This window comes from Talpa occidentalis, unplaced genomic scaffold (assembly GCF_014898055.3).
Source record: "Talpa occidentalis isolate TD23 unplaced genomic scaffold, MPIMG_talOcc4v2.1 talOcc4.7, whole genome shotgun sequence".
Taxonomy (NCBI): Eukaryota; Metazoa; Chordata; class Mammalia; order Eulipotyphla; family Talpidae; genus Talpa; species Talpa occidentalis.
In genome coordinates, this window is record NW_023605083.1 from 134705944 (window position 1) to 134719680 (window position 13737).

At 66.3% G+C, this 13737-nt stretch overlaps 1 protein-coding gene across 2 annotated transcripts in view; it reads right to left on the bottom strand.

The window, feature by feature from the left end:
* Positions 1–282: 282 nt before the first annotated feature.
* TIMP2 (TIMP metallopeptidase inhibitor 2) overlaps positions 283–13737 on the bottom strand; it is a 31035-nt gene continuing 17580 nt past the window's right edge. For both annotated transcript variants that reach the window (XM_037492315.2, XM_037492316.2), the window contains 4 exons: positions 7619–7719; positions 6931–7039; positions 1683–1807; positions 283–606 (listed from right to left, as the gene is read on the bottom strand). In XM_037492315.2, coding sequence (XP_037348212.1) covers positions 409–606; positions 1683–1807; positions 6931–7039; positions 7619–7719 — 533 coding nt within the window. In that variant the 3' untranslated portion in view covers positions 283–408. The remainder of the gene's footprint in view (positions 607–1682; positions 1808–6930; positions 7040–7618; positions 7720–13737) is intronic.

Consider the following 13737-nt stretch of genomic DNA (forward strand, 5'->3'; position numbering starts at 1 on the left):
CGGGACCTGGTAGGCCTGCTACGCAGTCTTGCCACGACCCTCGAGAGTGTCTGCGAAGTACGTTCCAGGCTCTGCCCTGAGCAGGCGGGGGGACCCCAAAGCGCCTGCTCAGTGCGACAGTGCCGAGCTGGGCTGGGGTGTCCTACCCCGGCGGCACCGGGGACTGGAGACGGCGATGCAGAGTGGCCAGGCTGGCGGATGGAGGGAGGGATGTGCACCCGGGTCCACCTCTCCCTCCAGACCCACGGCCGTGCTTGAAAGGAAAACGGGGCTGTGGGGGAGTCACACTGATTCAGACCCACTCGGATGACTGTTTTATTCATGCTGTTTCCAGGAAGGGATGTCAGAACTGGACCCGTCTAGACTCTCGAGGCTTTGCCGTCGGCCAGAGGGGCGCTGCCAGCCTGCTTAGGGGTCCTCGATGTCGAGAAACTCCTTCTTGGGGGGCGCCGCGCCGCGGTACCAGGCGCATGAGCCGTCGCTCCTCTTGATACAGGCGAAGAACTTGGCCTGACGCCCGTTAATGTTCTTCTCAGTGACCCAGTCCATCCACAGACACTCGTCGGGAGAGGCGATGTAGCAGGGGATCATGGGGCAGCGCGAGATCTGGGGGGACACGAGCCGTTCAGAGGTGCCTCCAGCACCCAGCCCGGGCCAGCCGTCAGGGCCGGTGAAAGCAGGGCCAAGCAAACGAGCAGGGGAGGGCGGGCAGGGCCGGAGGCGCCATGCTCTAGTGGCCCGACAGGGACAGGGCCTGGGGGCCTCTGCACCCCAGAGATTGTGCAACCCAGCTGCCATGGGTGAGCCTCTGCTTTGGGCACCTGGTCTGCCTTCGCTGAGCCTGACAAAGTGGCCTGAGCACCCCTGGGAGCAGCGGCAGCAACAACTCGGGGCCTCTGGCCTCGAGGGCGAAGGCCAGTGTCTGCTGGGAGCCTATGCGGCTGAGGCCTGACGAGCAGCGCTTGGCAAAGGCGCGGATGGGAAACACCTTCGTGGCCACACAGGGGAAGAGGACATTGCCCCTGATTTCACACTGGGCACATGGTGGTCTGCCTAACACCCTGCAGCCCTCCAGCCTAGGGGCGCATGTCGGGAGCCGGGGACAGCTGGTGATGGCCAGCACGGCCCTCCCAGTCGTGAGTGGGTGCCCGGAGCCGCCAGCCCACAGCCTCGCCAGCCCACAGCCTGGACCAGCACCTTCTGGACCAGCTCCCCTCCCGGGTTCCCCGGGGACACCCAGCAGTGTGTCCTGTGCTACCATGTGCCCCTCTGTGGGGCTGGGTGCCGGCATTCTCAACACGCAGACCCCATGTCTAGGAGGGCCCCCCGAGTGGGAATGGCTGGGACACTGGGGACGTCTGAAGCCCAGGACACTGTCTCGCCAGGTACGACCCCTTTGCGTTCATCTGTTTGTAGGAAAACCCTCACAGGACCACTTTTTCTCCATAAAACCCTGCCCTAGAAGGCTTCCCTCTGAGCAGGGTTCATGGCCAGACTCCCCTACTCTCGACAGCTCTCAGCTGGGGGTGCGTCTCAGTCCCTGCAGGGAGCAGGCCTCCCTGTGCAGAGGGCACCCCCGCTGCCCTGTCCTGACTCGGGACCCCGAGCCAGCCTGGCTCAAACCCTAGAGGTCTTCCTGGAGGCGGTGACAAGGCCCGGCCGGGAAGGAGGGCGTGTCTTACCTTGCACTCGCAGCCCATCTGGTACCTGTGGTTCAGGCTCTTCTTCTGGGTGGTGCTCAGGGAGTCCCAGGGCACGATGAAATCGCAGAGGGTGACGTGCATCTTGCCATTCCCCTCGGCCTTTCCTGAGGAGACAGGGACCGGGCTCAGGGTGCGTGCTGAGTTCTCCTCCCTTCGCCCCCCACAAACGTGGGAGGGGGGCTGAGGTGTAGCTGTGATAGTGCTGTGTCTCCCCACCCTCCATGCCTCGGGGCCACCCTTCAGCACCCCAGGACAGGAGCAGGCTGGCTCGGAGGCCCACAGATGTGAGTGTTTTCCTCTACCAGGGATTGGGGGGCCGGGGGCCCCATGGTGGGTCCGTGGTCATATCTTCTCCCTGTGGGAGGAGGGCAGGGCCAGGCTCCCTGTTCCTCAGGAGCCGCTCCGGTCAGTGAGCTGGTGCCCCGTCCACGCCCGCAACACAGAACCCAGACCTGGGCCGGGTGTGCCAGAAGCCACAGGACTTGCCGGCCCGTGAGCAACTCGAGGCCCGCAGCTACCTCCTCTGGGCTGGTGACTCGGGGTTACACGCGGAGCTGGCCCGTGGCATGCCCAGGAGCTCTCACAGGCCCGGCCGGGTCCGTCTCCTCTCCTGGCCTCTCCTCCAGGAGGAAAAGTGAACGGTCAACTCCAGGGCCCACTTGGGGCCTTTAGCTGTTTCATCATCAAGACCTCCCCAACCTCCCAAGCCCTAAGCTGCAAAGTCACTGGAGGTGTCACCTGCATGAAAACACATGGAATGTGAGCGAACTACCTATACCTACGCACAGGGCAGCGCTGTTTACAACTGCCCACCCGCTTATGGCGCCAGTCCCAGTGCCTTCAGCAGCTGAATGGAGAGAAGCTGTGGACATGTGCTCAGTGGAATATTACACAGCTGTGAAGAAGGACAAGCCAGTGGCGCTTGGGGCAAAACAGCTGCATCTTGAGGCAATTATGTTGAGTGAGATCAAACAGTGAGTGATTCCAGATGGGCTCGCTCACCCGCAGAGTAGAAACACCTGGGAAGCAGTGACATGCAGCTAATAGAAGAAATAAAAATTTGAACTCAGCACAAAAAGATAATGGTTATCAGAGGGGAGAGAAGAAGGGTGGAGGGGGCGGCAGGGGGTGTGGGCACAGGTGATTGGGTGGAGGGAATAAAAATAAATAAAAGAAAAAAATTTAAAATTTTTTTCTGCGTGTACGAGACGTTCAAACAATAATATCATGGAGGGTTTATGCATGTGTGTAGGGTAAGGAAAAAATGTCAGGCTTTTCTGCCCTCCCGCCATCAGGATAGATGATGGATCCTTGAGTCCTGAGTGCATGCCTGACGGCGGCACCTGGAGCAGGGGGTGGGCCCAGGCAGATGGGATTCACCTGGGCTGAGACTGGGCTTTTAAGGGCGGCGTCACGGGGACGCCAGCAGCAGCAGAAGCCAAAAGCAGAAGCCGATAGGGAAGCCAAGAGAAAAGCAAGAGAAGCAGAAGCAGAGAGAAGACCGGAGAGCCCAGATAGAGTGAAGACGTGCTGGGGGCTGGGAGGCCTGCCAGCCTCCTGGCCCCCCAGCGGCCCTGCCTGCCGTGTGCCTGGTGAACCCCAATAAAAGACCTGCAAAAAAACCACTGAGGACTCTGACTCCTCCTTTACCTGGTCTGCATGGGATCCCAGAAAACCTGCCCTGTGCCCGTTCCTAACCTCTACAATATGTTACGCTAAACGTTTTAAATCTGTACGCAAGGGACGCCCCAGCTTCGGGGAAGTGAGGAGGGGAGAGGGGGACGCATGCGGGAGGGGCGGGGAGTGAACATTTTACTAAAATCTCATCTCTGTGAGATCTTGAAGAAAAACGGGACGTGGTAGTAATCCGTGCCTCTCCGGTTGCATGTGGGCTCTGGTGGGTACGGGTCACGTTAACTCAGGTAGTTTCTGTGTGTTTGAAATAGGATTTAAAGTAGGAATCCAACAAATAAAAAGAGCAAAAACCAAGAGTCGCGGGGAGGGGGGGTGGCTATGAAACGCACGGGGAATGTGACTGAAACCCAACATGGGCTTGTGAAAGTGGCTCAGGCCTACACCCCGGCCCGGGCCCCGCTCCAGCGCCCGCCACCCCCCCAACCCTCTGCTGCAAATTCGGGCTCATGATGGAGATTGCGCCGGGGTGCGGGGAGGCGCGGGTTAAGCGGAATCTGCATGAGAAGCATCGGGAAAAGGGGGCGCCTCCTCTGGACGGGGGCGATGAAGCGTGTTGCAGAAGCCAGACTGAGGGCCCTTGGCCTGCCGGGAGCCCACCGCCACCCTGCCCGGCCGGCCCCTTCCCGAGCCCGGGCGCTGCAGGGTGGCCGGGCAGCCTCTAGAGGGCCGCGTGAGGAGGCCGCCCGGGAACTCGGGGAAGGGGGGGCCTCAGAGAACGAACAGCACAAAAGGGACCCAGAAAACTAGAAGCCGCTGGATTTTTAGGGTCCTACGTTCCCTGCACGAAGGCAGGTCTCCTCTCGGTTCTCTCCTCCCCAGATCTTGTTTTTCTGACCGCGCGCGCCACAGCCGCCGCCACTTGTAAAAGCTGCAACCGCCGGCCGGCCCGCCAGAGGGGCTGGGGGAGTGGGCAGTGTCCCCCACGGGCCTGGCCCCCCCCCACCCCGGCTGGCTCCCTGCCCCCCCCCCCCCGCGCCTCTGATGTCACTGCTCAGGGAGAGGTGCCCGCGGGGCTGGTGGCCCCGGCCCCTCTGCAGCCACCCTGACTTTGCTTCCTGCGAGACAGATCCCGGGGCCGCAGCTGGGGCCGCTGCTCCAGGCAAGAGTCTGGCGGGTCCTCGATCTAACCCAGAGCCCCACACGCCTCGCCATCCCAGGGTGAGGCATCCCCCTGAGAGAAATGAAACACCCACCTCCCCAAAAACGAGCGGCCGAGTGCTCAGAGCAGCCGCATTCCGCCAGCCGACACGGGCGACGGCTCTGGGGCCGACGAGACGCCAGGCGGCCCAGGCAGCGTGTCCGCGGAGTGCGGGCGCGGGCACCAGCGGGGCGAGCTGTCCCACAGGCTGGGTGGGGCGCAGGACCCCACGCTGGATCACCCCTCACTCGGGGACAGCGGGGGCGGGGGGACGAGGGGGCCGCGCGTGAGGGTCGCACACCGACTACCCCAAGGCCTTCGGCCCGGGTGCGGCCTGGGCCTCCGTAAAGCTCCTAATGGGGAGCAGATGCTCGCGGTGGACACGGAGGAGGTCCCGAGGCGCAGAGGGAGGAAACATCCCGCGTCCCCAGGGAGGGGGCGGGTCTTGATGCGGTGACCGCAGGGTGGGGAGGGAGGCACCCCCAGGAGAAGACAGTGTCCTCTGCCTCCCTCCCCCGCGCCCTCCTCCGCAGCCAAGGTCCGTGCCTCTCCGGCGCCAAACCTGCACGCTGGCGCCCCCGCGGGCTCCCCTCTGTGCCCTCAGCCCGCACTGCCGTGCCCGTGCCCACGCACGGGACTCGCCTTATCTTCTCTGCTTTCCGCTCGTGCTCCGCCCGTGGGAACCTGTGCCCACCCCCCACCCCGCGCTCCCCGCGCCGCCCCAGCAGTCCGATGAAGTGCGCCGGGCACTCTAGTCCCCGGCTGACTGGGCCACATCTCGGGGCTCATGGCCCCCCCACTGGAAACATGGGCCTGGGGGTGCTCCCGTCAGTGCTGGCGTTCATTAGCAGATGGGTCTCAACTCGGGCAGCTCTGCCAGACGGGGCTGGGCCCCGGGGGCCGTCTGAGGTGGCTGGAGACCCGCGGCGTGGGGGAGGCGTGACGGGGTCAGCGGGAGGAGGGCGGGGTGGCTCCATGCTCCACAGCGTGCGGGCAGCCCCCCACCTCGCCGCCCCGGTCACCCGTGCCGAGGCCCTGCTCCGTGGCGTGGTGGGTGAAGGAGCGGGTCACGTGAGAAATGAAGGCTCAGGACACATGGCGGTGGGGGGACGCGTCCCGCCCGGTGGTCACGCCGCACAGCTCGCGACGGGCCCAGGCCACTAGCCCGGCCGCCTGCGCAGGACGCGTCCTGAGGGCCCTTCGGGGGACTCGGTGGTCGGGTGCACTGAGCGGGGGCCGGGGCTGGGGCGGGTGGGGGATTGTTGGGGTGAAGGGCAGGGGGAGTTTCCCGGCGGGGACACGAGGGTGCTGTGGAGCGGGTGGCGGCGCCGGCCACGCAGCAGCGGGCGGCTGTGTCTCTGCGTCACTTAGAGACCAGTGCGAGCGGGTCCCCCAGGGAAGGGGAGGTTGGGGTTCCCTGCTCCACCAGGGAGGGGCGGAGCTGGGCAGGGAGGGGACGCTAGGGAAGGGGGGAGTGGGTGGGGGGAGCAGGGAGGCGCCTGGGGGGGCGTGGGGCGCAGAGACACGTGAGGAAGCCGCGCTGGCCGCTGGGCCTGGGACTCGCCGAGACGCTGGAAATAGACGTGGGCGGCGGGGGAGGCCGGCAACGGCGGCTTTACCTTGCCTTTGCTCTTTTCCCCCCAGACCTGCCTGCCCCCCTGCGCCTTTCCTGGGGGCCCCCCAGGAGGTGCCTTAGACGTGGGCAGCTCTCAGCGGCCCTGCTCGGGGCCAACCCCGTTGGGGCGTTACCCACGAGGGGTCGGGTGGCTTTGGGTGTTGAACTGGAAACTATTTAAACTACTTCCTTCTCGTTCTCCCCTCTCCACCGCACACTGACTGTGTCAAAGCCCAGAGTGTGTCTGTCTTGATGCTGCGGACGGCAGGACGGGGGGCAGGGCGCGCGCCCACCGTCACGGGGTCTGAGGGCGTGTGGACGGGGCCTGGTGGCTGTGCGTGCACCGGGTGCCGCAGGGGGACGGAAACCGCGGCAGGCGCTGCGCCAAGGAAGGAGCCCAGCACGGAGGGGTCGGTGACACGTGCCCCTCCGCGGAGAGAGGGAAAGAGACACACAGACAAAGGAGACCCCCGCCCCTCACCCAGCTAGAGCAGGTTCTAGAATCCGGCAGCAGCCTCCCTTTTAGGAAGGAAAGATACAAACTGGCCTCTGGGCCCCACCCGTGTCCGCCAGCCTCCTGCCAGCACCGGCCTCTGCTCCCCCTATCAGGCCACACTGGCCTGTTCCAAAGGGGGCGCCGCGGGCAGGAGGTGAATGGTCGGGGCGTTCTGGGGAGAGGGTGGGACACCCACGCTGTGTGGGAGCAGCCGGGCACCACCCCACCGCCGCGGCGGGGAGCGCGGCCCCAGGCTGCTGAGGACACGGGGGACCCCACACACCTGCAATGAGATATTCCTTCTTCCCGCCGGCGTCCAGCAAGACCCCGCAGACGGAGGAGGACGGCGCCGTGTAGATGAACTCGATGTCCTTGTCGGGCCCTTTGAACATCTGGAAAGACGGGATGGGAGCCGTGAGGGGGCGACGCGGCCAGAACACCCTTCCACGGCGCACCCCGGGTGGCCCAGCCGCCCCACAGGATGGCGGGCGAGTCGGGCCAGACACCCCCCGCAGGCGAGGCCTGGCGGGGAAGGAACGCCCCAGCACTGCCCTGGGGAGGGGCCTCATCCTTCGGGGGTCTCCCGGCCCCCGACGGGGACCAGCCCAGAGAGGCAGCCCCATGATGGATGGCGCCCGGGGCAAGGTGGTTTGGCCCCCAACTTCTGATCTCCTTAGGGGACGCGCTGCCGCCCGGGGCAGGCTGCACTATTCCAGCGGCCGGGCGAGAAGGGCAGAGCCACGGTCAGGGAGCCCCCACCGCCCAGACAGGGACAGGCGGGGCCCGGGGGCGGCCCTCTTCCTGGCCCGCGGGGCAGCCCCGGGCGCGTGTGGGCAGGGCCGTGGAAAGCCCACCCGCACTGCAGGACCTCAGCCGGGGCCCGAGGGGGCGCAGAGAAGACGCCCTTGGGCTTGCAGCTCCCCCCCAGCAGGACCCCACCCTGCACCCCCGCGGACGCCCCGCAGCGCTACCTTTATCTGCTTGATCTCGTACTGAGTGCGCTTGATGGGGTTGCCGTAGATGTCGTTGCCGGAGTCCACCTCCTTCCCGCTGACCACCTTGGCCCGAATCACTGCGAACACAGAACACAGGACGCAGCGTCCGCCAGGCTGTCCAGCTCCGGGCGTCTCCCCCAGGACCCCTGGCAGGGCTGGAGGCAGAGCCCCGCTCGCCCCAGAGGCGCCCTGATGGGACAGGCCTGAGGGCTAGGGGCGGGGGGGTCTGTGGCCCCCTGTGGGGAGGCTTCGAGTGGGCTCTGGGGTCGCGGGCAGCCCAGGGGTGCCCCCGCCTCCACCCACAGCCTCAGCCGAGGGGGTCCTGCCAATGGGCTCATTGTGAGGTTTGGGGAAAGGCCCGTCCCGCCAGCCTGCTCCTCTGTCCTGGAAGTTTCCCTGGAAAACGCCGCGGTGCTGCGTGGCAGCAACAGTCAGGGGCGCAGGAGGAGGGCTCAGGGCACCTAACAGGAAGGGCATCAATCGGGCTGAGAAAGCCGCGAGGCCCGAGGGCAGACCCCAGACAGGCCCGAGGAGGGAGGCCGAGCGGGAGGAGGTGCAGGCCCTTCAGGCGGGGAAGGGCAGGAGACGCGGTTGGAGAGGGAAGGTTCAGTGGGCCCTGGTGCACCTGTGACCCCAGGTGGCACCCGTGAGCCCCGATGCACCCGTGACGCTGGGCGGCTGGGACCCACAGCCCCGCCGATGGTCACCCGCCACAGCCCTCCCTTCCTCACTCAGGCTCGACGGCTGGTGCCGCATCTGGTTGAGCGGCTCTAGAGGCTCTGCCCTCCCAGACTGGGCTGCGCAGGGTCATCGCTCAGGACCGGTCAGGTTCCCGTGGACGTGAGCGAGGGACCGGCCGGGAACGGAGCGTGGGGGTGGGGGGTGGGGAGCGCCCCTCACCAGGGCGGGGCGTCTTCCCTCAGAGCAGCCTCCCCACCGCCGCCCCCTCGGGAGTTCGCCCTGCGGATCCCAGCCCGCACCCACGCCCCTGCCCCGCCCCCTCCCGGCCTTCTTGCTTAACACCCGGGCTGAGTCACAGCTGGCCGAGGCCGCGGGGTCCTGCTCCCTGGGCCCCAACCAGCGGAGCCGTGTGACGGGATCACCGCCCGGAGCAGAGGGCTTGCGGCCCTTGGGAGCAGGTCGGCCTGTGTCCGGTCCCTCCCTCATGTCCCCCACCCACGGCACCAGTGGTCTCGCCACAGTCATGTCCCTTCCAGCCCCCACACCTCCCTGGCCGCCCACGGCCCTGTCTAAAGTCAGAGCCCCTTTGCGACCTGCTGTCAGCCCCAGAATTGAAAACGCCGCCCCCATTCCTGTGTTCTGCCCATCCACAGTCCTCCCCTGAACCCCAACTGTCCATGGACTGGGGTGTCCATACCCCAAACAGGCGAGCTAGCTGCTTCTGCCCTGAAGGCCATTCCCCCTCACCTGCTGCTTGGAGGACTCCTACTCGTCCTTCCAAACCCTGCAAGAACAGCCCGTTCCCATCTTCCTCCAGGAAACCCTGTCCTCTGCAGCACTCGGCACATCCTGCGTCTCTCGTGCTTCCTGCCGGGTGCACCCGTCTGCCCAGGCGCACGTCCACGCTGCTGGGTGTGCCTGGCAGCTCCTCCCGGGTGAGGGTGGACACTCACCACAGACCGCGGGTGCTCGCTGGGGCCCAGGTGAGTGTTGCCCTCAGTCCCTCATGCTTCCTGCCTCCCTATACCTCGCCGCAACGCTGACAAAGGGTGTGTGTGACTCAGGCGGGCTCCAGACCCCCGTGGAGAGCGAGCTCTTCCGCAGCACCCCACCAGCGCACGACCCAAACAGGCCAGGAACACCCCAGGAGACGAGGCTTCTGGAAGGAGCGGAGGTTACAGGCTGTGCAGGGCACACCCCATTCTCATGCCCCTTGGAGACCTGGAACCGCCTGGCAGCTCCCCACTACCCTGCTCTCTGCCCCGCACTCAGCAGGCACTCAGCAGCCACGGGAGCCCCGCCAGCGCAGGGGCTGCCCTCTCCGCCCCGTGAGGTCGGGGGCTCTGCTGGCCTGGCTCAGACCAGTGCCCACGCCGGGCACCCAGCCGGCGGCCGAGTCTGCTTCCAGGCAGCTCCCCGAAGTGTCTGCTGCCCTTTGGGGCTACAGACCACACTCCCCTTCCCCAAACTGTCCAAAGTGGACAGACTGGCTGATCAGGGCCTGGGGGGCGTGCGGGTGAGGGCTCCAAGGCTGCCAGGCAGGGCAGTGGGGGCGGGGGCGGGAGGGCCTCTGACATGTCCGTCCGTCCTTGTAGGACAAGCATGGACTCTTCAGGGTTCTCTGGATTCTGGCGGGAACCACTTCCCCACTGGGCGGAGGAGAGACTGTGGAAGAGAAGGTGAGACTTGGTGGAGAAAGGAGGAGCCATTTGGGAGCAAATAGCCCCCAGGCAGCCCCTCCAGACGCAGAGAGGGGTGCACCAGAGGCCAGGTGCCTCCTGGCTCGCTCTGGGCAGCAGGTGCCCGGCTGGGGCTGCACTGGGTGGGGGGGTGGACGGGGCCACCCCCGTCCACCAACCTTTGGCAAACAAACCGATGCTGCCCCAGGGCAGCAGGCCCCGTGGGAGGCTGGGGGCATCACGTGGACCACAGCCCTAGGGTGGACGTCCTGACCCCAAGACTTCCGCCGACCGCATGAAGGGGGTGGGTGGGGGTGTCCAAGTCAGACTCAGACTTTGGGGTTGGGCTGCCCCCACCCCCATGCAAGGAGACTACAGTGGAGGAGGGGACAAGGTGGGCAGGCCCTGCTCAGAAAAGGCTTCAGCAATAGGCTGGATCCTCAAGGCGCAGCCAATCCCGACAAGCAGACAGACACCAGAGACAGGAAAGGGGGCGGAGACTCATCCCGCCGCCCCCCCAAAACAAGGGTCATGGTCACGAGCTCCAGAACACCCCACCCGGTGGCAGAAGGGGGTGGCGTGGGGCAGGGAGGGGCAAGGGCAGAGACAGCAAGACTGGGGAGAGATGAAGACAGAGGCGCCGGCCGCCTCCTGAGCACCTGCGTGTGCCGGGGTCAGGCCCTGGCCGGGCCGCGCCGCAGCTGCTCTGCCCTCGCCTGCCCCTGGCCCGGGGGACCCGCGGCGGCAGCAGGAAGGAGACACTGAGGCGCTTGCTTTGGTTTGCACCCCAGAATGAGGCCTCTGCCCACACCACTCGGGCTCTGTTTTTTTCTTTCCCTTCTGCCATTAGCACAGCATCTGGGTTTGAGATCACGGGACAGGCCGGTGGGTGAGTTCACCACCAGATGTTGGCTACTGGATGCACAGGCCTGGGCTCGACTCAAAGCACAGGCCACCGCAGACGCCTTGGCCTCGGCGCGGACACCACATGAGGTCACCTCCCCTGGAAGAGCCCGCAACCGCCATCCCTGGCGTGGCCGGTCATCTGGGATGGGAAAGAATGGGGCGGGCGGCAAGGCCAGGCCGAGGACGCGACCACGGAACTCGGGCGTCTTCAGACTGCGAGGCGAGGCTGCTGTCCCGTGCTGGGCCAGGGGCGGGGGTCCGGCAGGACACCAGGGAGTCACAGCATAGGCCGTGGCTACCAGCCGGGCTGAGGTCAAGTCACCTGCCCACACCCCGGCAGCATCCGCTGGGCCCCGTGTCCCTGGGAGCGCCCGTGGATGAGGACCAGCCGTGCGTGTCCACGGGGGAGTGGCCCCAGGGAGCTCACGCACAGGCCGAGTTATCTTCATTATCTCCCCGGCGCAGGGCTCTCTGGAGGAATCTGGGGCGCACGCATGTATCTTCCACTCTCCCCAGGGGCCAATGCTGGGGGGCACCGGCTCCCCGCTCCAGAGCACAGAAACCTGAGGCTGTCTGAACTCGAGACATCCATGTGCTTGTCTCACTGCGCCACACGAATCCCCGGGCCCCGGCCTGCTGGGCCGAGCTGCTCACTTAGGAAGAAGCACGTTTGCCAGGAAGAGGAGCAGGATCTTGGGGATTTGGAAACAAATGTAAATACAGGGGAGAACCTGCATGCGCCCCAGATCACCTGAGCCTTCGTGTGCAGGACTCGGGCGGGAGGACAGCGCCAGCACGGCCCCCTCCCCTCCCTGCCGCTGCCAGCTGCAGCCTCCAGCCTGGACTGGGAGGGCACCCCGCACCGCAGGGACACCCTGTGGAAAAGCGGGGTGTCTCCTCCGACAAGGCGGAAACGCTGTCGGACCCCTGGGAGGGAGTGGGCGTGTCCTCGGCTGGCCCCGTTGAGAGTGGATGGGCCCCAGATCCTGCCGGGTCAGGGGTGGTCAGGCCCAGAGCCCAGGGCACTGGGGGTCACAGGGGTGGCAGAGGAGGACCCGAATCTCCTGGATACACATGCAGCAGCCACCCCCAGCTGCGAAGTCGGCCCAGGCCACTCAGCCCAGTGCTGGTCTCTGGCAGAACCACCTGCCAGCACTTAGGGGAATTCAGAAAGCAACGGTTTTCTCCCAGACAGACCCAGGGCCCCTTTCCGGCCGGGCAAGGAGGGGTGCTCTGCTCCGCGGGGGTGTTTGGGAGGGATGTAGGGCCCCCGTCTTTTGTTCTCCCTCACAGAGGAGTCGCCACAGAGCTGCCAGCCCTGGCGCACCTGCTGCTGGGACAGGTCTCCGGTTCCTCCCGTGGGAACCAGGGACACACGTGGCTGGTCCCCTGGCCCTGGGCCTCTGATGAACTTGTCCAAGCCCCGGGGAGGGTGGAGGCGGGTGCTCCCACCAGCCCTCAGGGCAGAGCTGGGCCAGGGAGGGGGGCCCTTCCTGCATCCAGACCCGACACGCACCCAGACACACGCAGCTCAGCTCTGCCAACAGGAACTGCAGTGAATGATGTCTCAGGGTCTGGCCCCAACTTCTATGGGGTTCCCAATTGCTTGAGTGTAACTAGTGGGCTCTGGGGGTGTCACAGTAAAGACGGTCTTTGAACCTCCCCAGCATTCTGCTGCTTTGGCAGGGCGAGCAGCCTCACTGGCCAGCAGGGCAGGGGCCGAGTGGACAGAGATTTAGAAAGGGGTCCTGCTCGCAGGGACGGCAGGCGGCTCTGATGCCCGGGTCCCGAGGCCACAGCCCTCCCCACAGAGAGGAAGCACGCGGAAAGGGGGCGAGGGAGGGGCTGAGCATCCGGGAGACGCCCCAAGGAATGTGTGATGTCAGCGCTGGCTGGGGGCCTGGATGTCCATGGAGAGTGCGGCCCCACCTGTCCCCCGGCCTCCCTGTCCACTCGGCCCGCACCCCGTGGTGGGCACACTCATGGGGGCCTTCCCAGCCGCGACGCCCGGCCCCGGAGTCGGAGCAGACCTCCTCCAAGTTCGCTCCTTTTAGGGAAATGAGAAAAGGAGAGGGGCCGTCGCTTAGTAATGAAAACCAGCCTGCGCTGCTGGGCGGGAACCAGGCTTCTTCCGGCCCTGCGGGCTGCGAGACGCCAGCCCCCAGCCCCCCAGCCCCCCAGCCCAGGAGCCAGTGACGGGTCTTCTGGGGAGAGCAAAGAGCCCAAGACGCCTGTCTTCACGGCAGGGCAGCATGCGGCCAGGGAGAGGGCACACGCGGCCAGCACGACTCAGGCCGGGTCAGAGAGGCCTGGAGGGCCGGCCGCTCAGCTGTTTTGGGGGGTTGAGGGTGGGGCAGGGAGCATGATGAGGTCCACGACCGAGCACAGGAAACAGCGCGGGACCCCGCCCAGGCGGCCGGGAGCGAGCGTGGGACCCGGACCGGCCAGGCCCGCCGGGCACCGCCCCTTCCCACCCGCTCAGCCCGGCCAGCTCAGCCGCCCGCCCGCACACGTGAGCTGCGCTGGCCGCCCGTCGCCATGGAGACCGGCTTTCCCATCCCCATTTCCTGTCCCTCTGCTGGCTCCGCTTGGAGGGCGAGGGAGGCGGCATCACCAGGGCTGGTGGGCTGCTGCCCCGGCACGCGAGGACCCCCGCCCCAGCCCTGCCCACCTGCCCCCGGGCCCAGCGGGTGCTGGTGCCAGAGGCCTGGGTCACGGTTCCGAGGCCTTGGGCTCGGCCCTTCCCGCTCACGTGCTGCTGAATCATTTGAAAGAAATGTGCCGGGTGCTGGGAGGATTTGCTGAGAACAGGGCGGCTTTGTGGAGGGA